A 24,350-nucleotide genomic window follows, 5' to 3' on the forward strand; every position below is an offset into this window, starting at 1 on the left:
GTCGATTCTTCCTTGTGAGCTGAGTCAAATGATTTGACTCAGTGAATGTTGTCGTTATGCTGAGAGGATTTGGCTGAACTTAGCCAGAGCAGCTAAAGGTCTCCATCTGGCCGAATTTCCTTTTCAAAATAAAACATGTGAAAAATATCGATCATAACAGGTCTAATTATTATTATTTTTCCTGAGAAAGAAAAACGCACATTTACATTGTTTACCTTCTGCGTACTTTTACTTTGAAATTGGTACAGCATTCACTGTGTACAGTCGTCTTCTTCGTGTTTATCTGATGGCGTTGCACAAAAAGAGCTATGAATATGAAGATGAAGTCTTATGCCTAGGGATTTGTGACGTTGTAGCGACTCGACACATCAGTTATAGCTTCTAACACCCCTTAATTTGTTTTAACAGAGTTCTATCCGAGGAGACTGAGGTAAGAAGTGGTTATATCCGTGCACCTGCAGCTTATGACCCCTCCACACTGAAGAAGGAATGACTATTGTGTATTGAAACAAATAGGAAACCAGTGCGTTAAGAAAGGCATAACAGAGCGTTACAATTTAAAGAATGTGCGAGGTTTAATATGAAATAATCTGCCACTTTGTGTTATCAGTTGTCAAACCCTGAAAGGGGAATCCCACCAATTTTTCTAAATTTCTTTCACAATGCCGTGGAAACAGTGTAATTCATGGTGTTTTGATATGAGCTGGTTCACTTCAGGGAAACTTTTTGGCCCGGATTTTTTTTTTCTGAAAAACAACAGCATGCAGCATACACAGATCAGCCATAGCATTAATATAACCTCATTGTTCCTGCACTCATTATCCACTATATCAGCTCGTCAGGATCCCTACACAGTAATAAAATTTGGTGGTGGATCATTCTCAACGCTGTAGTGACACTGGATCTGGAACTGGATCAGACACAGCAGTGCTGCTGGAGTTTTTAAACACTGTGTCCACTCACTTTCCACTCTAACACTCTGCCTTATTGTTCCACCTTGTAAATCCTGCACAGCGTATGGTAGTCATCTTCTGTCCTTCATTACCGCAAAGAAAATACTGACTACATGCAGATAGTTGGATATTATTAGTTGGTGGATTATTCTATGCCTGTTTTAATAATGCATAGCGGGAATTGTAGTTTTCAGGACACCCGATTAGATCATTTCTTCGAAAGTGTGAATATTACTACTTCACCACTGCTCTAGTGCGGCACTGACAGCGAGTCTCTTATTTCTCTGTATTTTCAGGATGGGTCGTCCTAAAGGCCTGTGTGCAGCATGGCACTGATTCTGTTTGCCTTCGTGGTTCGGGTCAGGGATGGACTCCCTCTCTCCGCTTCCACAGACTTCCAGCACAACAGAGAGCTACAGGAGAGGAAGCAGCAGCTGAGAACTCTCTCCAAGTCTCTAAACCTGCTCCCTGAAAGAGGGACCATCAAGGGCAATGAGCTCCATATCTAGTGAGTGATTGTGAATAGCCGAGTATCCTCAAACACACCGCGAGACGTTTGCATAGTGCAGGAGAACGCTGCTGAACAGAAATAAGACACTGAATAAAATCCTGAAATTATTAAAGGTTTATGAATGATTATGTTTTTTTCATTTTGGAGGGATATTAGAAAAATGGAATTTGGGAATGCTGATTAAGGCATGAGGCTAAACTGTGTAAGTCTCATTGTGCAGTAAAACAGCTAATCTTGTTGTGAGTCTTTCCTCAGAAGGAAAAACTGCCCACATGTCCTGTGAGGTCATTTGTTTACTAAATGGCCTCTGTGTGTGTTGTAGCTTCCTGTTGTCAGAGGGAGTGGCCTATTTGACAGTGTGCGTGTGCAGCCTCCCTGCGGCTGTGGCCTTCTGCTTCCTGGAAGATCTCCGCTGGGAGTTTACAGCAAGCTTCGAAAACTCAGCAGTGGCCCTGGCAACTCGGCCGTACCCATTCCTCGAGTTCGGTGAGTGGGCGGAGGGACGTACCCATGGCCAAGTGTGTTTAATGAGTTGGGCAGGGTGACAGGCCCGTCTGATATGGTACAAATACTAGAATAGCTAGCGTGTTGCTGCATCTTGCGATTGTGAGATGTCTTGCAAACAATTAAAAATCTGTTGGTGATTCAACAAGAAGGTTACATTGTTTTATTTCTTTTTTCGGTACAAAGTAATTGTCCCAGTGATTTAAGTGAAATCGATGTCTGCAATGTCTTGGACATGTTATGTTTATAACGTGTCCCCTTCTGTGCATCAGACAGCGTCATTCAGAAACTCCAGAAGCACTACAATCAGAGTGGAGGTCCTTCTCTGGGAGTCACCCTTGCTGAGGTTCAGGAGGAGCTGAGAGTAAGCCCTCCACAGCTCCTCACCATGGAGGATGTGCAGCTCAGCAATGGAGCAGCGAATGGCCACATTGAGCAAGCAGCTGCATCAGGTGTGTGAACAGGTTCCCCCCTGAGCCCAGATGTAGGTGATCCGTCAAAGCTACCTTGGTGTTTTGTGTAACATACAGACTCTTAAACAGCACTTGTAAATCTATTTGAGGTCACGTATCTCATACAGCTGATGTCTGTATCACTTCAAATGCAGTTTCTGAACCAAGATATGTTTAATGAAGTAGTTTAACAAGTGAAAGATATTTTAAGTCAAACTGTGGCAGTCTACAAATGTTAACCACCTCTAAACATCTGGATTTGAAGGTCAGAACCAGCGCTTAGAGCCAGTCTCAGCCCCTGGAATCCTCTCGCTGGTGCTCAATATTATGTGTGCTGCCCTCAATCTCATTCGGGGCGTCCACCTCATAGAGAACACCTTCCAGGTAACTTCCTGTTACACGTGACATCAGTTATTCTGTATATATCTGTTCAAACTTTGAAATTTTGATGTTGTTCTGTTTTGTACAGGACGATTATGAAGGAATATGGAATGTTGTGGCCTTTCTTTTGGCCTTTGTGTGCTGTGTTTGTCAGGTAAGCTTCCTGTTTCCGATTTGCTGTAACGGTAGGGAAATGATATAAATGTATGTTATAAACGCATACCAGGATTTTCCCCTTGGTGTGATATTGGTGTAGCTAGGTGTGTCAAAGCATGGCATCACACCCCCCATCTGTGAGGGCAGTGACGTCAACAACTAACAGCTTTCAGTCCTGATTCTTGCGTTTGTTCGTCCACACAGTGTCACCTTTATTTATTTCACCCTTCACTGAAGAAGTTCAAGTGCTTCACCCTCCTGACCCTCATCATTCTATGCAACCTCTTCCTGTTTGGTCTGAGGAACGTGTGGCAGCTGGCCTTCCACGTGAGTGTGGCTGCCCTCTCCACACTGCTCTGCCTCAACCGTAAACTTCTGGACAGGGGCTCGGACTGCGGAGTGTGAGGTTTCTGAGTAGTCCTGAGGTAGGACGTGAGAATCAGGCTCATTTTAGTTTACCGTGAGTACGTTTCAGTGAGGTGGGATGTAATGAACAGATGTACAGAGCGGACAGCAGTTTCCAACAGGGGCCTACCTTCAAAGACTGAAAAGACAGTGACAAGAAGACAACCTGCACAAGGCCTGAATATCTAGAGGAACCTGAGGGTAATTCAGTTTTACTGAGGTGTAGCATTGTCCGTATTGATTTACAATAAGGATCTGACAGAACCACAGACCAAACAACACAAAGAACTTGAATGATAATAAACCGTCCGTAGGGTTTCAAAGTGTCAGAAAGAACGTATTAGAAAGAGATAAACACAGCATAGGAACAGTAGGTGATGACAGTTGCACATAAATAGGTTTATCCAGGCTCTTTCTTGAAAAGGAGATGTCAGTAAAAAATGTTTACTGATAGAAGGCATGATTCATTCCATGATTTTAAACCAAGTTTAGAGTTTAATAGTTGCTGCCATCCACACAGGGGTTGTGTAATGGAAGCGTTGGATTTATTCAGGGCATATTGTGAATGTAATAAGGCTTCGGGACATTGTCATAAGCGTGTGTGCAGTTGGCTTAGCCTCAGACGATCAGATTTACTAATAAGAAAACCATTCAAAAGCCTGGAAACGCTTATCATTTGATATTTTGTGCTAATTTACTCAGTAATAACTTACAATTACAGTGTCCAATTCAAACCAGAATGTATTTTTGGATCATTCTGACCATGGAGCGTTTCTTCTTTTATAAACAGCTACTTTACACGGACTTGAATCTTCTGACGTTGTAGAGTCACGATTCAAATGTTCAAATTTATAAACTGATTTTTAAAATGTTTTTTTTATTCTTGGAAATCAGTGAAAATTTACCTTTGTGTGGATGTGAAAGGTCCTTTAAACAGAGGAAAGAAAGCTGTTACCACATTAAAAATAGACTCATAGGGTTGAAAAATATTTAAAAATGATTACTTAGTAGCTTATGAACACTATCAAATAATTGATAAGCAGAGTTATAAAAGGTAAAGAAAAAAGTGCAGTGCTTGTCAGAAAGTGAGCCCAAAGTGATCTACACTCACAGTCACAGTCATAATCACTGCACCCAGCCCAAGGCATCGCCACTGTTCGTCACTCTATTTACTTTGTGTTTAGCAACTAGTTTGAAACTTACTCATAAACCCTTTATAAGGGCTGTGTTTTAATGTGGAACCAAAGCGATCAACGCTCGTGTCAAGTGCAGGTGAAAATCTATGTTAAAATGAAACTGACATTTAAAAAAAATGTTCTTATAATTTATTGGTGTGTACCGTACGTCTCAAATAAGAAAACCTCGCAGCTACAAACAGAAGAGGACCTATTCGTCTGGGATTAGCTCTTTACTGCACTAAGTTGAATTCTAACTATCGCCTTCTCAGCTCTGTAGCACTGTTTGTCTTCTGCTCAAGTTAAATATATGATGATTATATTACAGTTAATAACATATGTTTTGTTCAGACGTATGGCCTTTGTGTGAAAGTCAGGAGTTGACAGTATTCACTGCTTTACCATGAAACGTCATGTATAGTTTATTCCAGTCTTAACTTGCTCCCCCTGCACTGAAGCTTAAAAAGCTTTGAGGATGTTGTTGTGAAGAAGAACAAATGTCACTGTAGTGTTTACACTGAACAGACGATTATTAATGAAGGTTATATTCACGCGAATTCATATAATTTATATGAAAATGACTAGTTTGTCTGCAGCTGATGAATATGTTAATGATAAGTGATCTCCTCTGTACGGTTCTAAACGGGTCGTGGGAAATGTGTCGGATCTGACAGTATATCAGGGGCGCACATATGTTCTTGCCTACGCAACCTTTGCTTTTTTATTCATATTAGAAATTTCATAAAGGTTTTTGGGGGTGGTCATCTACTGCATAGAGTTGCTACTGAGACAGGATCAAATGAGTAAATTCAGTAATTAAGGAATTCATTTAAAGCTGAAAAATTAATTTAAAATGTTGCAGCCCTCAAGAAACTACTGATATATAAACAGGGTCTAAACAAGCAGCATCTTGTTATGGATTTTATTCATCTGTCACTTAAATATTTTTCCTGAGAAGATTGTACAAAGCGCACTTAAATAACACAGAACCTAAAGCTAAAATTCATTTTGGTGAGTGCCCTGTGACTTTAAAGTGTCACAGAACATTCCTGAAAGTCCTTAAAGATGATTCGCCCAAAGCCCTCCGCTGCTGAATGGTGTAGTAACATTTCCCATGTAATGCTACGTGCTACAGTGTGTGATGTTGCATGTGGTGCTATACGTAGTAAAGTGATGTGGTGATGCCTTGTGATGACGTGTGATTAGGATCTTTCATTCTGAAGTCATGGCAACACAAGCAGAGCTAATCTTTATGGGCTTGAGTTCCATGAGCAGATTAATTCATTTTAAAACAGACACTGATCAGTTCCATGAATAGTGATGTTTGTGCTGTGATCTGAATTTTACCACAAGCCCCTGAAACTGAAGCTGATGAATGCAAAATTGATCACTATTCAGTTTGGTTTTTAAATCTCAGAATACTCTGTGTTGGGAAACGAATCATATTTGTCTAATCTTACATTCATGATGTTTATAGTGTAGATTGTAGGAATATTAAAGTTTGAGTTGCACTAATGTACAGCTAGAAAATGTCCTCTCAGTTTCCCTTCAGACCCATTTTAAAGCCCCTTTTCAATGTTTTACAAATTGTTTTAATTTATAGTTCAGTGCAAAACTAAGGCAGCTTTCCTTTGTATTAAATTCCAACCAAATCTAATGGAATATCAGACACAAGTAAATTTTAGAATGAACTGTCTGACGTTTTCTCATTATTACAGCAGTTTTAGTTTTAAAGAAATCTGCAGGGATATTTTTCACGTCTCCAAAGTTCAGTTGTAGATATTGCTTGCATTTGCTCGTTATACCAGTTACAGATGAGATTGGGAACGCTTTCAGTGCTGTTTATCTGATTAGATATTAGACTTATTTTTCCTTTTACCTTCAGCTCCTTTATGCAGTGGTAATGAATTAAATGGACAGTAGTCTCTTGTCTTTTGTACTGCGCTGTGTGCTGCAGAACGTATCACTGCTTTTGGGGAAAAACTTGAATCTCTAAAACGGTAATTTAACTTTTAGATTAAAGTGATTGTAAGAAAGGATTTGTGCTCTTTTGGCATTTTCTATTGGTCACAATGCATGAGGCGGCTGGCTTTTTTGAGTGTTTTTTGTCATAAATGAGGTTTTTCGCTTTTTCAGATCATTTCAGTAAACCTGTTCAGTGTGAATGATCTGACCTGGTACTGAGCTCATTTATTTTCCCAGACACTTCCCACAGACGGCGATTCTGATTAGTTTGAAGAGTCTTGGTGAGAAGGCCACTGAGCATTTATTGAAATATTGCTTTTCTCATTGTGGCAGACAGATGCGCAGTCAAAACCCACTCCTTTGTTCCCGCAGTAAATGCTTCAATATTTTACTTCGAGTGATCTGGACAGGAGGGCGGCACAGTGGAGCAGCAGGTGGTGTCTCTGTCACAGCTCCAGGGTCCTGGAGGTTGTGGGTTCAAGTCCGGCTCCGGGTGACTGTCTGTGAGGAGTGTGGTGTGTTCTCCCTGTGTCTGCGTGGGTTTCCTCCGGGTGACTGTCTGTGAGGAGTGTGGTGTATTCTCTCTGTGTCTGCGTGGGTTTCCTCCGGGTGACTGTCTGTGAGGAGTGTGGTGTGTTCTCTCTGTGTCTGCGTGGGTTTTCCTCCCACGCTCCAAAAACACACGTTGGTAGGTGGATTGGAGACTCAAAAGTGTCCGTAGGTGTGAGTGTGTGAGTGAACGTGTGAGTGTGTGTTGCCCTGTGAAGGACTGGCGCCCCCTCCAGGGTGTGTTCCCACCTTGCGCTCAATGATTCTGGGTAAGCTCCGGACCCACTGCCGCCCTGAACTGGATAAGGGTTACAAACAATGAATGAATGAACAAGCCCTGTTCATAAATACCTTCCACTCTTATAGCTTCCTCTTTTATTATATGACTTAGTACATCATAATTATGAATTTCAACTTCATAATATTGAGATACTAACTCACTGTTAGAATAATAATGACTTGTTATGACCTCCTGTAATCACAAATGCTCAGTATACGACTTGTACAGTACCTCTGTAATGAGTTACCATGCGATAATTATATTTTAGTCTTACTCTTTCATTCAGAAACCTGCAGAAAATTAATATCAATATCTACATTTATAGTAGAATTATCTTTTGTATTACAGCTCTGATATAACATGCTCATTGTAAACTCTGCAGCTAAAACCCAGTCAGCTTCTGATCAAATCATGTACTGCTTTTAATTCCATTTAATCAGTGCTTGACAGGACAATCTTATCATATTCACTAACTCTGCTCTAAAGTAAAGTCTTTATTTGATAAGTGAATCACTCCAGTGTGTGTGTGTGTGTGTGTGTGTGTGTGAGTGGGTTTTAGAATGATTTGTACGTGATGGGGTTTTCTTACAGAAACATGGTCTTTAGGTGAGTTAATCGATGTTGACCAAATGAATGATGTTTGTGAATGCTGCCGTAACTGCAATGCAATATCCAGTTTTACTACAAGATTCTGTACAAATAGGGTGTTTACAGTGGCTTCGTACCTGACGAGATGTTTGTGGTAACAAGTGCTATTTTATCATGATTTCTAATTAAACAAACAAAACGAACAAATGCTCACTGTGTTTACTTTCTTACTTCCAAGATTCTCCATTTCACACGTGTCTCAGCCCTTCTCATCTAAGCCCACAGACCGTTACATATGAATATACATTACACAGCACCCCCACCCCACCTCAACGCCTCCTTCACTTGTGAGCAGGGCTGTGACATGGGGATGAAGAGGCAGTGCTGCGGAGCCTGAAGCTGCTTCTGCTGATCCTGGTCCTGGTCCTGGCACCGGGACTTTACAACTCCAGCTGAATAGCTACTAAAACACCCAGAGGAAACATGTGCAGACACAGGAAGAACACATTAACCTCCACACAGACAGCAACCCAGGAAATGTGTGGTCATGGTTCCACCCTAAATTGATGAGGTCCATAATCTCCAGCCCAGGGTATTCTACATGGTATTATGGTTCAACCTGAGGGCAGTCGCATGCTCTTTGACCCCTGGTGTAGGGGTGCCCCTCTATTGGATGTACTTCCTCTCTGTGGTATTTACATCTTAATTCTATTAATACATCTTAAAAATCTTATTTTTAGGACAGCAGGTGAGAATCAGAAAACACATCTTTTCTAGTTAGACATGTGCATTTATTACTGCCACGGAGAAGCATGTGGTTCTTATGTGTGTATTACTTACATCTGACCACTAGGGGGAGGCCTGAATTCATATTTCCAAACTAATAGAATTGTTGCATTTTGGTGGAAGAACACCATGCAGTAACTACTAGACCTTCTCTGAGGAGTGATAACAACTGAGTTTAAATATGGAACCTGCTAACTCTGCTAAAACGTTCTTTAAGGAACCAATAAGAGACCCTTTTCAAGACCTTCGTGGTAAACTGTAGGTTTAGATGTAGCCTTTAGGGTTTTGGCTTTTTCACAAATAAACATATGAAATGTTTTCTACGGAGCCCCTAAAGTGACATGGTGGATTTATTTAGTAAGTCGTGTCCACTATATAGAATTTTGAGGCCACGAAATAATATTTTGAGGCCACAAGATAGTATTTTGAAGCTTGGTCCAAGGGACCTGCATTTGCAACACACACAAGTTTGAACGGCACAGCCGCTGAACAACCACACAACTAACCTTTGAGATTAAGTCTAACACCGGACTGCAGTTGGTAAACGTTAATGCACACTGCCTTGAGGTTCATGGACGACATGAAAAGGATTTTTGGAACAGCACCAAAAATGGTGGAAGACAATGTAGGCTTGTACAAGTTTGTCAGGGTGAGCAGTGATTTCATGGCCTCAATTTATTATTTTGGGGCCTCAAAATACTATCTTGTGGCCCCAATATATTACTTCATGGCCTCAAAATACTATCTTGTGGCCTCAATATATTTTTTTTGTGGACTCAATATACCATCTTGTGGCCTCAATATATTATTTTGTGGACTCAATATACCATCTTGTGGCCTCAATATATTATTTCATGGCCTCAAAATACTATCTTTTGGCCCCAATATATTACTTCATGGCCTCAAAATACTATCTTGTGGCCTCAATATATTATTTTGTGTAGTCACAATACTATCTTGTGGCCTCAAAATACTATAAAGTGGCCACGACTTGCTAAATAAACCCACCACGTCACATCAGGGGCTCCGTAGTTTTCCACTGTCGGAAAAGTAAGTCGTTTTGAAGATTGCAGAACTTTGGCTGTGTAACTTTTGGAGGAGGGTAGGAAACCACCACCCCTCCCTCCCCTTCCCCACTGAATCAGTACAGTGCTGTAAAACTGAACACTAGGGGGAGCCCCAGGAGCAGGAAAGCCTAATCTTACCTACTGTTTCTTTAAATACACATTTCTGCAAATGTAAATAGTTGCTAACTTACTCAATATGTAAAGATGCACTTTTAAGGATGTAGCAGTCAGGCATCAGATTATTTTTTGAACCATTTAAGGTGGAACAGACAAAGTCCTAAGTGACTCTATATTTTTCAAAACAAAATTTTAATAAAGGAATAGAATATATTTAAAAAAAAAAAAATTTAGTGTTGGTTGAGGAGGCACGGTTGAGTAACAGGTAGTGTCTCTGTCACAGCTCCAGGGTCCTGGAGGTTGTGGGTTTAAGTCCCATTCCAGATGACTGTATTTGAGGAGTTCGGTGTGATTCCGGGTAGGCTCCGGACCCACCACCACCCTGAACTATATAAGGGCTACAGACATTCATTCATTATCTGTGACCCTTATCCAATTCAGGGTCGCGGTGGGTCCAGAGCCTACCTGGAATCATTGGGCGCAAGGCGGGAATACACCCTGGAGGGGGCGCCAGTCCTTCACAGGGCAACACAGACACACACACATTCACTCACACACTCACACCTACGGTCACTTTTGAGTCGCCAATCCACTTGCAACGTGTGTTTTTGGAGCGTGGGAGAAAACCGGAGCACCCGGAGGAAACCCACGCAGACACAGAGAGAACACACCACACTCCTCACAGACAGTCACCCGGAGGAAACCCACGCAGACACAGGGAGAACACACCACACTCCTCACAGACAGTCACCCGGAGGAAACCCACGCAGACACAGAGAGAACACACCACACTCCTCACAGACAGTCACCCGGAGGAAACCCACGCAGACACAGGGAGAACACACCACACTCCTCACAGTCACCAGGAGGAAACCCACGCAGACACAGAGAGAACACACCACACTCCTCACAGACAATGCCTCGGAGGAAACCCACGCAGACACAGGGAGAACACACCACACTCCTCACAGTCACCAGGAGGAAACCCACGCAGACACAGGGAGAACACACCACACTCCTCACAGACAGTCACCCGGAGAAAACCCACGCAGACACAGGGAGAACACACCACACTCCTCACAGACAGTCACCCGGAGGAAACCCACGCAGACACAGAGAGAACACACCACACTCCTCACAGACAGTCACCCGGAGGAAACCCACGCAGACACAGGGAGAACACACCACACTCCTCACAGACAGTCACCCGGAGGAAACCCACGCAGACACAGGGAGAACACACCACACTCCTCACAGACAGTCACCCGGAGGAAACCCACGCAGACACAGGGAGAACACACCACACTCCTCATGGCTGGAGGTGTCATGGTTGTTTTGTCAGAGGGTCCATCCATGTAATCTGTGCATTTCAAACACCCGACACACCACTTTCTCCTGGACCACTGAGGTGTGGCTGTCAGGCCATGGCTTCAACACTTAACTCAATACATTCAGTTTGAACAGTCACTTTTTGTTCTTCAGAAATTAAACATAGACTTTCCTTTCAATGCTATAGAGATGAAAGACTGCAGATCTGTAACCACAGTCCTATAAGAGGGTACACTCCAACCGGGAAGAAAAGATTCTTCCTCATGGAAATGTCTCGCAGCGTATTCCAATATCGGTAAATATTGGTTTTAATGCTTTAAATTATTCATATTATTCATGTCTCTTTCCTCAGAATAAAGCTTTGCACAGTATAAATATACACATGAACAGTGCCATGCTGGTGGACAGATTATTGGGGTTCTTCTGGGATTCCGGTCAGCAATCTGCCTGGCTCATTCCTTCCAGGAAAGATTATTCCTTCTCATAATAAATCAATCCCTTGTTGCTGCACACAGCGCCCTCCTCCCATTCTCCCTCGGCTCTTTGTGTGTAGCAGACTGGGGTAGGTCTAGTTTTGAAATGGCATGGTGTGGTTATGAATAATTCCACTCTAAATAATTCAGACTGAACCTGATTTCATAGGGTGCCTACGTCTCGGCGGGACCTCCCCTTTCTCTGAGTGGTCATTAGAGACGCTGACCACACAGGTCTCTTCACGTCAGACTCTTTATGCTTCTCCGCTGGAAATGAATGGTATCCAGGGCCACTCTTTTTTTATGTTGTAAATGTGCTTTACACTCCGTCCTCACCATGTCCTCATCTCTAATGTCCTGGATGTGTCCCACACGATCTTTAGATCTTCCCCAAGTGTATTACATCTGTTACTGCTGTATCTCATGATTCTTTCCTCTGTATGCTTTCCGTTTCTTACCAGTGGGGTCTTCCTTTTTGTTCTCCTTCTGAGGTTTTAGTCTTGGTTCCTCTCAGTGGTTCTTTCTTTTGTACAAAGTCAGATTAAAGGAAGACTAGCTAGAGGTTCTACTTTAAAAGTACAGCTTCAAAGTCACTGTGATGCAGCGCTGAGCTGAAGAAGGGATAATAGAGTAGCTTTAGGAGGATGACTAGGGCATAATGACCAGTTTTGATACAATGTGCTACCGTATTGACCTCCTGGACCCTTCTGCGCTGGTTACAACACAAGGCCGAAGGGTGATTTGAGGACATTCGGCTCCATCCTGAAGGCAGAGGTGGAGCTTCAGCCACTGAACCGTCATCATCAGTCGTCTACGTGCTGGAAATGCCCGATGGAGGACAGTGCAGTGTCCTGCGAGTTTAATGTGAGGATGTAATCGAAGAGGCTCTCTCCGGAGCTGCCGCATGCTGGTTATCCCTTTAATCTCTGAGCTCTGGTTCACAGAGATGAATTTCAAACACACTGTTTATCTTCGCAGTTCAAAGCAGAAGGAACAAGTGAAAAATGGCTGTCTCCAAAGCACCGACGTCCACCTTTGCTAGCGCTCCTGTTATCTGGCCTCCATTGTCGGGCTGTAGCGTTGTAGCCGTAGCTGGCTCTGATGGCCTGCTGAGTGAAGACAGTTGCATTGGTGTTTTTCTTCCAGTCTGACTCAGTCCTATAGCTTTGATAATCCAGAAAGCAGTGCGGGGAAACCTATGGATGAATCACTTTGCTTCCTTCCCTCGGGAAGTCCACGGCTGATAAGCTCAGGCAGTGTTTGATCTCTAAGCTTCGTTTCAGCCATGTGTGAAATCCCCCGCCCCTCGAAAAAGACGAAAAATCAAATGCGTAAACCCATTAAAAACTTTTCCACACCACAACGCTTAACTCCAGAGAAAAAGCCATTCTCTGACACGAGAGGGGAAGGGAAGAGGGAAGAAAAGAGGAAAGTAAAGGGGAGAGGGAAGAGAAGCGGGAAGGGAAGACGGAGAAGAGCGAAGCGAAGGGGAAAAGGAAGGGAAAAGAAAAGTGAAGGGCAGAGGGAAGGGAAGAGGGAAGAAAAGAGTGAAGAGAAGAGGGAAGGGAAGGGAAGAGAGAAGTGGAAAGTGAAGGGGAGAGGGAAGAGAAGAGGGAAGTGAAGAGGGAAGGGAATGGAAGAGATATGAGAGAAGGGAAGGGAAGAGGAAAGTGAAGAGGAAAGGGAAGGGAAGAGGGAAAAAAGATGGAAGGGAAGAGGAAAGAAAAGAGAGAAGAGAAGAGGAAAGTAAAGGGGAGAGGGAAGAGAAGAAGGAAGAAAAGAGTGAAGAGGGAAGGGAAGAGGAAAGCAAAGAGGAAAGGGAAGGGAAGAGAGAAGGGAAGGGAAGAGGAAAGTGAAGAGGAAAGGGAAGAGGGATAAAAGATGGAAGGGAAGGGAAGAGGGAAGAAAAGAGAAGAGAAGAGGAAAGTAAAGGGGAGAGGGAAGAGAAGAAAGAAGGAAAGAGTGAAGAGGGAAGGAAAGAGGAAAGCGAAGAGGAAAAGGAAGAGAGAAGGGAAGGGAAGAGGAAAGGGAAGGGAAGAGGGAAAAAAGATAGAAGGGAAAAGGGAAGGTAATGGAAGAGGCAAGAGAAGAGAGAAGGGAATGGAAGAGGAAAGTGAAAAGGAAAGGGATGGGAAGAGGCAAGAGAAGAGGGAAGGGAAGGGAAAAGGGAAGGTAATGGAAGAGGCAAGAGAAGAGGGAAGGGAAGGGAAAAGGGAAAGTAATGGAAGAGGCAAGAGAAGAGAGAAGGGAATGGAAGAGGAAAGTGAAGAGGAAAGGGATGGGAAGAGGCAAGAGAAGAGGGAAGGGAAGGGAAAAGGGAAGGTAATGGAAGAGGCAAGAGAAGAGGGAAGGGAAGGGAAAAGGGAAGGTAATGGAAGAGGCAAGAGAAGAGGGAAGGGAAGGGAAAAGGGAAAGTAATGGAAGAGGCAAGAGAAGAGAGAAGGGAATGGAAGAGGAAAGTGAAGAGGAAAGGGATGGGAAGAGGCAAGAGAAGAGGGAAGGGAAGGGAAAAGGGAAGGTAATGGAAGAGGCAAGAGAAGAGGGAAGGGAAGGGAAAAGGGAAGGGAAGGGAAGGGAAGAGGAAGTGAATCTCAAGGAGCCATGGGGACCTTCGGTTATTCAGCCATATTTCTTCTCTTAATCTTATTGAACTTGCTCTTTCTAATGACAGCCCTCTTTGGATTCAGCCTTGTGTCAAAGCTACAGAGATACTTCCCTGTACATTTGAGAGAAATGTACTGGAAGATTAAGCTCTTTCACTCATTAGATGAAGTTGTGTGTCATTTGAGGGGAGTCCTCAGGGTCCTGAGGTGGATGCTGGAGGTTGAAGCAACTCCCCAATTTCCCCCCAGAACAAAATACTTTTGGGGTCTAAAAAAGCAGCGCATAAGTGTGACTCAGTCATTCGTAGTGAGTCGTATTTACTGAAAGTGGGTATTCATCACTATTACTTTCTCTGTTTCTGAGAGCACTGACGATTCTTCCTTGCTCACTGTTTGCACTTTGCTCTCCTTAAACTCTTCTTTGCTCTCTCATGTTAGTTCTGTGAGTGGAGAGACTCCGATGAGAAGGACAGGACATAAGCGCTGGCACAAGGTCAGAACACGTTTAAGCCCATGTCCTCACACTTTTTTTTTTATAAATAATTTGTCCCCTTTTTAAAACCTAGCAGAGGTAGTCTTCCCTGATGCTGGACTGTATTCCTACCCTCTGTCAGATTCCTCCTTAACTGCCTCCATTCAGGATTCCCACACGGCTTCTCCTCCTCTTAATTAAAGAGAATTTTTAAGCTTTAGAGTTGCGTGAAGATGAGAAGAGTCTTGCTCGGCTCTTTGTTGTTCCCAGGGTTTTGTGGGGTGCTGGAGTCGCAGGTACACTTTCCTTTGATGAAAGTTTGTTCCTAAATGGATTGGTGCTGCGCAGGCTTCTCGTTTTTATCACGACTCTGGCCTCTGATCAAACACACAGAGGTATGGAGTGGCCGTACTGTGCTCCTGTCACTAAACGAGCAGCAGAACCAAGCCAAGGTCCAGGTCTAAGTGTAGCTTGTCGAAATCGAATGTAAATGTGCACAAACCTGACAAAAAGTCTGTCATTTTAATAACTTGTAGATGTTGGTTTTACTTGGAACTCACAGGAAACATCTCAAAAAAGTAAGAGGAGTCTAAACGTTCATGTTCATCCTTTTATTCAACACCCCATGGAAATCAAGAGCATCAATAAGCTGTTCGTCCCCTTGACTAGGTCTTTGACAATTTCTCTGAGGATTTGATGGTATTCAGCCCCAAAAATATTAGATATACACATAAGTTCTAAAGGATTTTTTGTGTACTATATAATTATAAAGGGGGCGGCACGGTGGCTCCAGGGTCCTAGAGGTTGTGGGTTCAAGTCCCGCTCCGGGTGCCTGTCTGTGAGGAGTGTGGTGTGTTCTCTCTGTGTCTGCGTGGGTTTCCTCCGGGTGACTGTCTGTGAGGAGTGTGGTGTGTTCTCCCTGTGTCTGCGTGGGTTTCCTCCGGGTGACTGTCTGTGAGGAGTGTGGTGTGTTCTCCCTGTGTCTGCGTGGGTTTCCTCCGGGTGACTGTCTGTGAGGAGTGTGGTGTGTTCTCCCTGTGTCTGCGTGGGTTTCCTCCGGGTGACTGTCTGTGAGGAGTGTGGTGTGTTCTCCCTGTGTCTGCGTGGGTTTCCTCCGGGTGACTGTCTGTGAGGAGTGTGGTGTGTTCTCCCTGTGTCTGCATGGGTTTCCTCCGGGTGCTCCGGTTTCCTTCCATGCTCCAAAAACACACATTGGTAGGTGGATTGGAGACTCAAAGGTGTCTGTAAGTGTGAGTGTGTTCCTGCCTTGAACCCAGTGATTCTGGGGAGGCTCTTTAAATAAAAATGGTAATTTTTAATATTACACATCATCAAATAAATTGACAGAGAACGGAGGGGAATGTTTATATTTTGAGTTAAATGTTACACAGAAACACATTAAACAGTTTTTGTAGACTTTGGTATAGAGCTAATATTAGTGACTACTGAAGTGAACACTGATGTTTGACCTGCTCTGACACCGATGAAGTTGCTCTTAGAAGATGAGACTTGCCACAGCATTGGAATGAAATCCTCAGGTTAGAAGTATTTAGTGATTTGTTACGGATGTTTTTTTGTCGGAGTAGCTGCACAAACCCTGGTGAAAACAGTGATTCAATCATTTGAGCAGTGATTCCAAACTCAACAAGGAGTCTATGTGTGTGTGTGTGTGTGTGTGTGTTTGTGTGTCTCCAGACTTATCCTACGATGACTCACCCCAGCATTAACCCCACCTTCCTTGAGCCTCATGCAAATATTACACCAATCACACAGAGGGCGGCAGTGTGAATAATGGATTGGGCCAAAGGGGGAGTTGAGCTCACTCTAATTGTATTAATTTTTCATAACTGTGTAGAGCTTTAACCTTGGCTCTGAAGGCCGTGAGAGCCAGACATCAAGGCTCAAATGCCACAGCGCGGGAAGACGAGCTTATCGTGATATCAACAAACACAGGCTGATGGCTGCTGAATGAAGAAGTGCGGAGGGATCTTTCGGGTTTTTGAGGCTTTTGAACCTTTGTCTTTCAGTTCCTCTCAGTCATTTCTATAGCGACGAGTGGCATTTGTGTGTTGGGGTTTGGTCGAGGTTAGCCACATTAAGGTCAGAGTGGTGAAAAGTTATGCAAATAAAATGAGCAGCCAATCAGACGGTTTCAGTCAGATGTTTGTAACTTTTGCAAAATACAGGGCACGAGGAAAAGGGAAAACATGGAGCTCTCAGAGGAATCGCCCACAACAACAAAGAAAAAAAAAACACAAGTAAAAGTAGGTGTAATAAACATCATGTAGACATCAGTAAATAAAACCAAGATGGCGTCCGACCACAGCGCGAGGCTCAGCGACTCTCCAGCTCTTAACCACATCCTTGTTCCATCTGCGCTGCTCATGTGCTGTGGCCTTTTACACTGTTACTCAGTAGCTATAACTTTGTTTAATTTCTTTACAATAGTCACTTACCACACTTTATGTAAATAACACTGTGTACTGAACTTCTGATTGGATACTATCTGCATTTCACTGGCTCTGCACCTGAACTCTGCACAATGACAGAGTTGAATCTAATCTAATGTACTGCTTCTCTTATGTTTATTCAGATGCTCGTTACTGGTGTCTATCCAGCAACAACTCTCATACAGCTCAGAAAAACCAGTGTAGACAGTTCTCTTTCTTGCCCTGAGAGAGCAGCCCGGTCCGTCAGGTGCGCTACATTCCAGTCATGTGCAGAAAACTGTCCATGTTCATTATCGACATCATCAGAGCCACTAAAGCAGCCCTGCTTCACAGGAACCGGACCCGAGCTGCTCTCGAGGTCTCTCCACTCGGGCCAATCACGGCTCTAGATGCGCGGAATGAGAGTCAGAGACAGCGGGATGAAGGGACGATTCTCGACCGACTGGACTCTTCTAAATTCTAAATGAGCTCCAGTTGGGGTGAGGAAATCATCAGCTGAAAATGGCATTAGGCTAAAAACTCCTCTTCATTTTCTGCTGTTTTCTTATGAAGCAGGTTAGGGCTTCGCACACTGTCCTCGCCGCTGTACGTGAGCTGAGATGATGAAGAGTAGAGAATATAAAAGCCTGCAGGCGTTACGTTACATCAGCTGATACGATGACCTCCGTGACCTTCACTGTGTTCTTTTTCCACCCCTTTTTTCTGGGTCATTGACCTGTTTTATCAAAATACCACAAGGATCAAATCCCACAGCAGCCTTCTCCCCCTGACTAAGCATCCCAAGTTCAGAACGGCAGGTCTCAGCTCCTGTTCCTTTAAATGATAATGACAGCAGTGAGGAGCGAGGAGCTCTGGTTTTTAGCCGTTTTCACTCTGTTCTCTTTCTTCTCCGTTTTTACTCTCTCCCTCTCACAAATGCAGATAAAGTGCTGATTGGAGAGACTCACATCAGGAGGCATGTTTTCTGATTTAAGCAGCCCGCCAAAAAATGCCTCGGTCTTGTTTCACAGTGTGTGGGTTGGTGGGCTCCAGACTCGCACATGCACTGAGCAAGCGATCTTTTCATAATCTGTCCCCTGTAAAAAGGACACATTCTGGGTGTGCTGAAAGTGTTGAACACCGGTAGCTGTTACACGGGCTCATAAATCTTTCAGAGAGCATTAATACTGCAGTGTGCTTCAAGGGCTACACCTGTTTCAGCTCCGGAGCTCCAGCAAGGAGCAACAAATGATGAGCTTAATGACGACCACGTAAAAGTTCCCTCTCATACGTCTTGTTTTGCAGAGGTATTTCTGAGGAATCTTTCGGAGCACATGGTTCTTTCTGCTGTCCACACATCTGTTGTCATTTTGCGGTTATTGTGGAAAACTGAGAAGTGACATGAACGTAGCATGGAACCCAAAGAAAACTGAAAACAGCTGGTGGGAGGCTGTTTACAGTAAAAAGTGACAAAACGGAGCACAATACGCCATCCACCAAGTTCTGACTGGATCAGGGCCCTCCCAAGGCACTGCAGCATCTTAAAAAAACAAGACTAAATGAAAGTGGAGGGGCAGACTGCTCTGAAAACACACTCAGAAACAGCAGTGGACTGTCCTTTTTACAGTGAAATGCAATGACGCAGTGCAGATTTATTCAGAGCTAAAACACACCTCCAGACTCCGGTCTGAATAAAGCACAGGAGCAAAAAAGGATAAAAGCAGAGCAGTGAAGGCACCGGGGTCCCACTGCTCTGATCGTTTGACGTTTCATTATGTGATTGTTCTAATATCGCACAAAGTAGCCAAGTTGTAACCTGAGGCCAGATTCGAGGGACACACCGTCAGCTCCGTGTCTACACAAGCCTTATCAGAAGAATTCATCAAGCCGACAATTACACTTCAGCCGAAGCAGCGAGGGGCTGAGGTGGAGGAAACCTGGCCGAACGGCAACAATACAGCATTCAGAGAGAAGAACAGAAGATAATGAGCTTTTCCTGTGGGCTACAGTTTCATCCTAAACCCATGAGGATTTTAGTTTCCCGACATAAAAGAGCAGTGCAGATCTGTGAATGTAGAGATGGGCTTCTTTATCCACACCTAGTTACTCATGAACACAAATGTAGAACTAAATTGAAGAAGGGCAGCGTGTAGGGGCCTTAATAATCGGTCTGGATTTCTCTAGAACACAGAAATACTCGTCTAGACGTTTATCATCTCCTCCCCACGCAGTAAAGGCAGTGCTATCAGCAATTTACTGCGGAGCTGAAGTGTAGAGGTGACACTAATATGATGTTAATGGTCTGGTGAAGCATGTAAGAGCTTGCTGCAGAAATTTCAGACGGAGTCTCAGCCACGTTCCTCAGGGTCAGGGACGAGGACCATTTCTAAAAGTAGTGCTCAGTTTCTGTTTATTTTATGTTGGATGATGCAAAGAAACGTTTCTCGTGCTTTTTAACCCTCAAAACTCAACAGGAGCATGTTGTAAATCAGTTTACGTTATTTCTCACACTCACTCACTGACAAAAGGGAGGAAACATTGTGGAAGACGGAGATCGGAAACGTGCAATTCCTTCCTTATTTGTGTGGTAATTTGTACGAATGTTTTCTCATGATTAATGCCTCTGACCGTCGCCCAGTGCTGTCTACGTCATTACGTTGGACTAGCATCGCGAACAAAACGAACAGATCCACGTTCAACCATCACTTCGACGCGAGGACATAATCAGGCTCATGGATTGTTACTGTACAATGTGTGCAGTAGTTTATTAGCAATGGTTTGGTGGTAAAACATCACTAAAATATGCATTTCACTTTGGATTTTACAAAAATACATATACAATACGTCAAGACGTGGGAGGATCTCTGAGCTTGAATACAAACATGATCAGTGAAGGTACTCGAGTGGAAGCATTGGCTCTATTCGTGTTCAGTGACGGTGATAGAGCCCTGGATGTTGCGTGTGCGGCATGCGTAATGCACTGAGCAGTTTTCTTCACTTTCACGATACAGAGACACAGAGACTCATTCACACAGCGTCCAGTTCTTCAGCAGCTGACCAAGTGAGAATAATATAAACAGAAAACACGTAATAGCATTTAATAAAACCTGAAGAGCACGGCTGAAAATATTAGGAACTTTGTCTATTGAAGAAGTCATATTTACAAAATTCACAAAGATACACAAGTTTAAGGAGAATGCCAACCATTTTTCAAACCTTCTGTGTAAATTAGCCGTAAAATGTAAACAGAGCCATTCGGAATGATTCCGTTTGTAAGAGATTTTTGAATTGAGGAACTACTGAAGAACCACTGGTGGTTTCTGATGTTTTTTTTGTGTTGCAGACTTTAAGAGCCTTACTCCCTGTCATCACCACTGTTTATTTACAGTGAACCATTTCACATCAAACTATTCTGAATAACTGTTTACATCTGACTGCATTAAAAAGAAAATTTGGCAAAATTTAGAATCCCCTTCAAACGAAGCAAAATTGACAAAAGCCACATTCATTACAACGTGAACTCTAACGACCATACATTCTTCACGGTGGTGAATGAGACGTCATTTGGCTCTTAACATTCACATAGTTTTAAAATGATGAACACTGTGGGACAGCGATTTGAGACGCTATAAACAGGATGTGACTTTACAACAGTTTTACACACACTACTGTATCAAGGGAACACAGACCCGGGACCTCAGACTTCGAAGAACTCCTGAAACCTGGAAAGTCAAAAGGGGGGAACCCCTGCTGAGCCTGGAGCCTGGAGGAACGCGGCAGAACCTGTATGTTCAATCAGAAGAGACAACCGTCAACTCTGTACAAACTGACACTGTGAACTAATGCTCCACACACCGTTCAGATATTTGCCTCTGGGGACTGAAGGTTTCTCGCGCTTCAGGGCAAAGCCACCCTGTTCCTCCAGGTTGGAGCTCCTCATACTAAAGGATCTGGTCTGTGTTAATGCCATCAGACCAGTGCTACCCCTGTGACTGCCATTACAAAGTACAAAGTTCAAGTTGTTATACACTGTACCTGCACCAAATGAAATTGAACATTATTTTTATTCTGAGGCGACCAGTTTGAACAATTATTTCAACTGAACTGTTTTCCTCAGCAGGAACCATATTCTGTCATTGCTTTCAGTTCTTCCTCTTTCTGTTCAGATTGCTTTCACTCCTCTTTACCCTCAGTCCCAGTTCAGCAGCAAACAGAGCAGATACAAAAGAGCATTTTCTGTTATGGCACCGTCTAAACATATTTCATTACCGTGTTCACGATGAGTTTTAGTGATGGGATAATGTACGTACTCCGGACCAGAGAGGTTTAAAAGGTTAAACACAGTGCTCTTTAGCAGGAGGGCTTCGTAGCATGTAGGTCAGCTTTATCGATCGGTCCCAGCTGTTCTCACTCAGGAGCTGTGTGTTAATAGCAGATGAGAAGAGACAGGCTTTATACAAACTTTATACAGTTCTGATACGGTACTGACATAAACCAAGTCTTTCATTAAAATCATTCCCTGTTAAAATGACTATTACATCATTTGTTTGTGTTTGTTGTTGTTTTTTGCTAAAAGCAGTATTCATATTGGTATTTTTCAAAAACCCTTCTTTTTCCCCAAAAAACATTCTTCACCAACGCTCTGTCGCTGAGAATTTGACAAACACTACAAACAGCCAAAAGACCATTTAGCTTCAGAAGGCAGATTTTGAACCACTTTGCATTCCATATTTTTTAAACAACACACAGTGTCCTTCTTGAGATGCCATCAATGTTTATGATGCATCATCCACCAGAACAGAGATCTGGACTTTTTAATCCAGATAAGAACACGATTTTTGACTAGCTATATCCGCATGGACCGGAGCCCTGGGAACCTGTGGCTGTTTGCCTTGCAGAATTTTACCAAAATTGGGTCAGACATGCAGCAGTAAAAATGTCCCATCATGGTATAGCTGCATAAAAATAAAACAAACAAAATTGATCCTAACATGATCTCACTCAATGAACACAGACACTGATCAGATGAAAAAGAATGATGCCTCCTTGGAATGATGATGGTGATAGTGCAGAGAAGGGCATTCAGCTTCCAAACCCATCACTTCATTTGACACACACACACACACACACACACACACACACTGTGGTTTAGAAAATGATCCACAAAATACCCATAAGAACAAGGTGTCTGGGAGAAATGTCACATTTTCTCTCTACAGTGTATCTCCATTTACATATATTTATATTTATATATATTTATGTTGAATATTCAACGATCCACGTTTGGTTCCTCTTTATTTTTCATTATTTTTTAATTCGTTTTTAAATTTTTTTCTTATTAATTTCATATTATTTATTTAAAAAGAACACAAGCGCAGAAAATGAACACCTTCTGTCTTTGTCTTTTCAGTCAGTTTCATTTCCTATGATTTACAGAATATTTATTTCTTCATAATGTGCTGTACACAGAGGGTCCTGAACCTTCAGCCTGAACAAGTCTTAGGTTAATAAGGATTTTTACAAAAGACAGCACTAATATGTAGTTCAGGGAGGCTGTAAGAGCAGAGCTCACACTCCCTGCTGTACAAGCTAATGTGCAGTTAGCTTAGCTTAGCTATCTGTAGTTGAGTGGGTTCCCACAAGCACAACACATTCATATTCGGGTAAAGGCAGAGATGAGCGGAACAGGAGTTACTTTACTTGATTAAAAACACTTTCTGTTAAGTATGTTTATTATTATCTGAAATTTCAGTCAAAGGCCAAAGCTACAGTTTCTCCTTTCACTGTAAATGCAGCTCTTCAGCTAAGACTGGAGTTAGCTGGGTGCTAAAAGCCTCCTGTGTTAGCACAGTGCAAGCTCTTAGCCTATGAAGGCATTCAGAAGATACTAATGCTAATCACTATGGAGGCTGCGTTCTCATTTTTCACGTATCCCGCAAGGAGGAGAAGCAACTGTGGGCTGTTTTTGAACGCTACACAGCTATTTAATTTTCTGTTTATTACGTTTATCGATTTCAAAATAATAGTCTTTTTCGTGGTCTCAAAATAATGCATGTGTTTCATCTATAAGTCGAATGTGTACACTTGCTCATAAATAAAGGCCTATTGTTTCTTTTTAAGCACAAGACATGAGGGAAATGGGGGAACGTCACTCCTTAACTTAGTAATTATTGAACCTCAACATGTGTTTTTAAAATGGTGTGCCCACTAAACTATAAAAGTAAAAAAAAATGTTTGTGGGTTTTAGTTCGAACTAAAGATAAAAACAAAAAAAAATCTCGGAAATGTAATTGTGGAAAAGGTTAGTTTTATATTAAATATTTTCTGCAGCAGTTAATTCTTTCGTTACTGTCACAGTTAGTATTATTTAAGCCGTACTTAAACATGGCAGGTTTTATTTCTATTATCTGTGATGTCAAAAACGATTCGTGATTTTAGATATAAAAGGCATAAGTGACTTATCGATATAAAAGCATGTGAGAGATGACGATCTGTGTGAACCTCTTCCATGCGTTTACCTCAGATCTCTCTGTAGCTTTAGTCTGAAGGGAATGTGTTGTGTTATGGAGCACTTGTGGAACCCTCAGGCCTTGAACCTGTCCATCTGTTTTCCAGAAGCACACACACACACACACACACACACACACGAGTGTTTGACACACGTCATGAGTGAATCTACACTAGATGATTGTCCCCGTGTCGGATGACTGGACCTCATGAACCATTTGATGCCCAATAGGACGGTGTAATTCTCCGATATGGCCTTCTATGTGCTGGTGGCCTGTGATTGGATGCCTGCGGAGCTACACAGTGATGGAGGACTCATCGTGGCAGGCGGAGGCTCTGCGGGTTTTGGGGCTGCAGCGGGTCAACATGGAGATCTGTGTGCTGAAGTTGTTGCCATTGCTGCTCATGGATGGGTGCTGGTACTTTGTGTCAGAGCCCAGGAACCTCTCCAAGTGCCACCGCCTCCACTTCCTCTTTATCTCTGCCTGGACCTGGGGACCAGCAAACAGACCAATGCAAATATTTCAAAGCTCCTTTCTAAATGTTCTAAACATATTTTTCCTCCTCCTGACTCTGTTCCTTTTGGTGAAAACACTTTAATAACATCAGCAAGAATGGCTGAGGCTATACTGCCTTACAATTAAATAT

General features: G+C 43.0%; 3 protein-coding genes across 3 annotated transcripts in view; 2 read left to right on the plus strand and 1 right to left on the minus strand.

Moving 5' to 3' along the window:
* Positions 1 to 84: 84 nt before the first annotated feature.
* sec22c (SEC22 homolog C, vesicle trafficking protein) lies at positions 85 to 8,108 on the plus strand. The gene is made up of 7 exons (XM_066642680.1): positions 85 to 430; positions 1,250 to 1,461; positions 1,787 to 1,950; positions 2,241 to 2,420; positions 2,686 to 2,804; positions 2,890 to 2,955; positions 3,162 to 8,108. Exons 2-7 carry the CDS (start codon positions 1,280 to 1,282, stop codon positions 3,360 to 3,362), a joined length of 912 nt encoding a protein of 303 aa, XP_066498777.1. The 5' UTR covers positions 85 to 430; positions 1,250 to 1,279; the 3' UTR covers positions 3,363 to 8,108.
* A 5,464-nt stretch (positions 8,109 to 13,572) lies between these two features.
* On the plus strand, positions 13,573 to 14,109 carry LOC136703649 (octapeptide-repeat protein T2-like). Its single transcript, XM_066678070.1, has one exon. It carries the CDS (start codon positions 13,573 to 13,575, stop codon positions 14,107 to 14,109), a length of 537 nt encoding a protein of 178 aa, XP_066534167.1.
* An 8,500-nt stretch (positions 14,110 to 22,609) lies between these two features.
* The window catches only part of vipr1b (vasoactive intestinal peptide receptor 1b), a 72,631-nt gene continuing 70,890 nt past the window's right edge, over positions 22,610 to 24,350 (minus strand). Inside the window, exon 13 of the mRNA XM_066676004.1 lies at positions 22,610 to 24,193. Within this exon, the coding sequence (XP_066532101.1) occupies positions 23,999 to 24,193 (195 nt within the window). The 3' untranslated portion in view covers positions 22,610 to 23,998. The remainder of the gene's footprint in view (positions 24,194 to 24,350) is intronic.

Source organism: Hoplias malabaricus, chromosome 1, assembly GCF_029633855.1.
Source record: "Hoplias malabaricus isolate fHopMal1 chromosome 1, fHopMal1.hap1, whole genome shotgun sequence".
In the NCBI taxonomy this organism is placed as follows: Eukaryota; Metazoa; Chordata; class Actinopteri; order Characiformes; family Erythrinidae; genus Hoplias; species Hoplias malabaricus.

Coding starts and splice junctions, on each gene's coding strand:
- sec22c (XM_066642680.1), top strand. CDS start 1,280: ATGGCACTGATTCTGTTTGCCTTCGTGGTTCGGGTCAGGGATGGACTC. Junction 1,951..2,240: donor GTACCCATTCCTCGAGTTCG/GTGAGTGGGCGG, acceptor TCTGTGCATCAG/ACAGCGTCATTCAGAAACTC. Junction 2,956..3,161: donor TTGTGTGCTGTGTTTGTCAG/GTAAGCTTCCTG, acceptor TCGTCCACACAG/TGTCACCTTTATTTATTTCA.
- LOC136703649 (XM_066678070.1), top strand. CDS start 13,573: ATGGAAGGGAAGGGAAGAGGGAAGAAAAGAGAAGAGAAGAGGAAAGTA.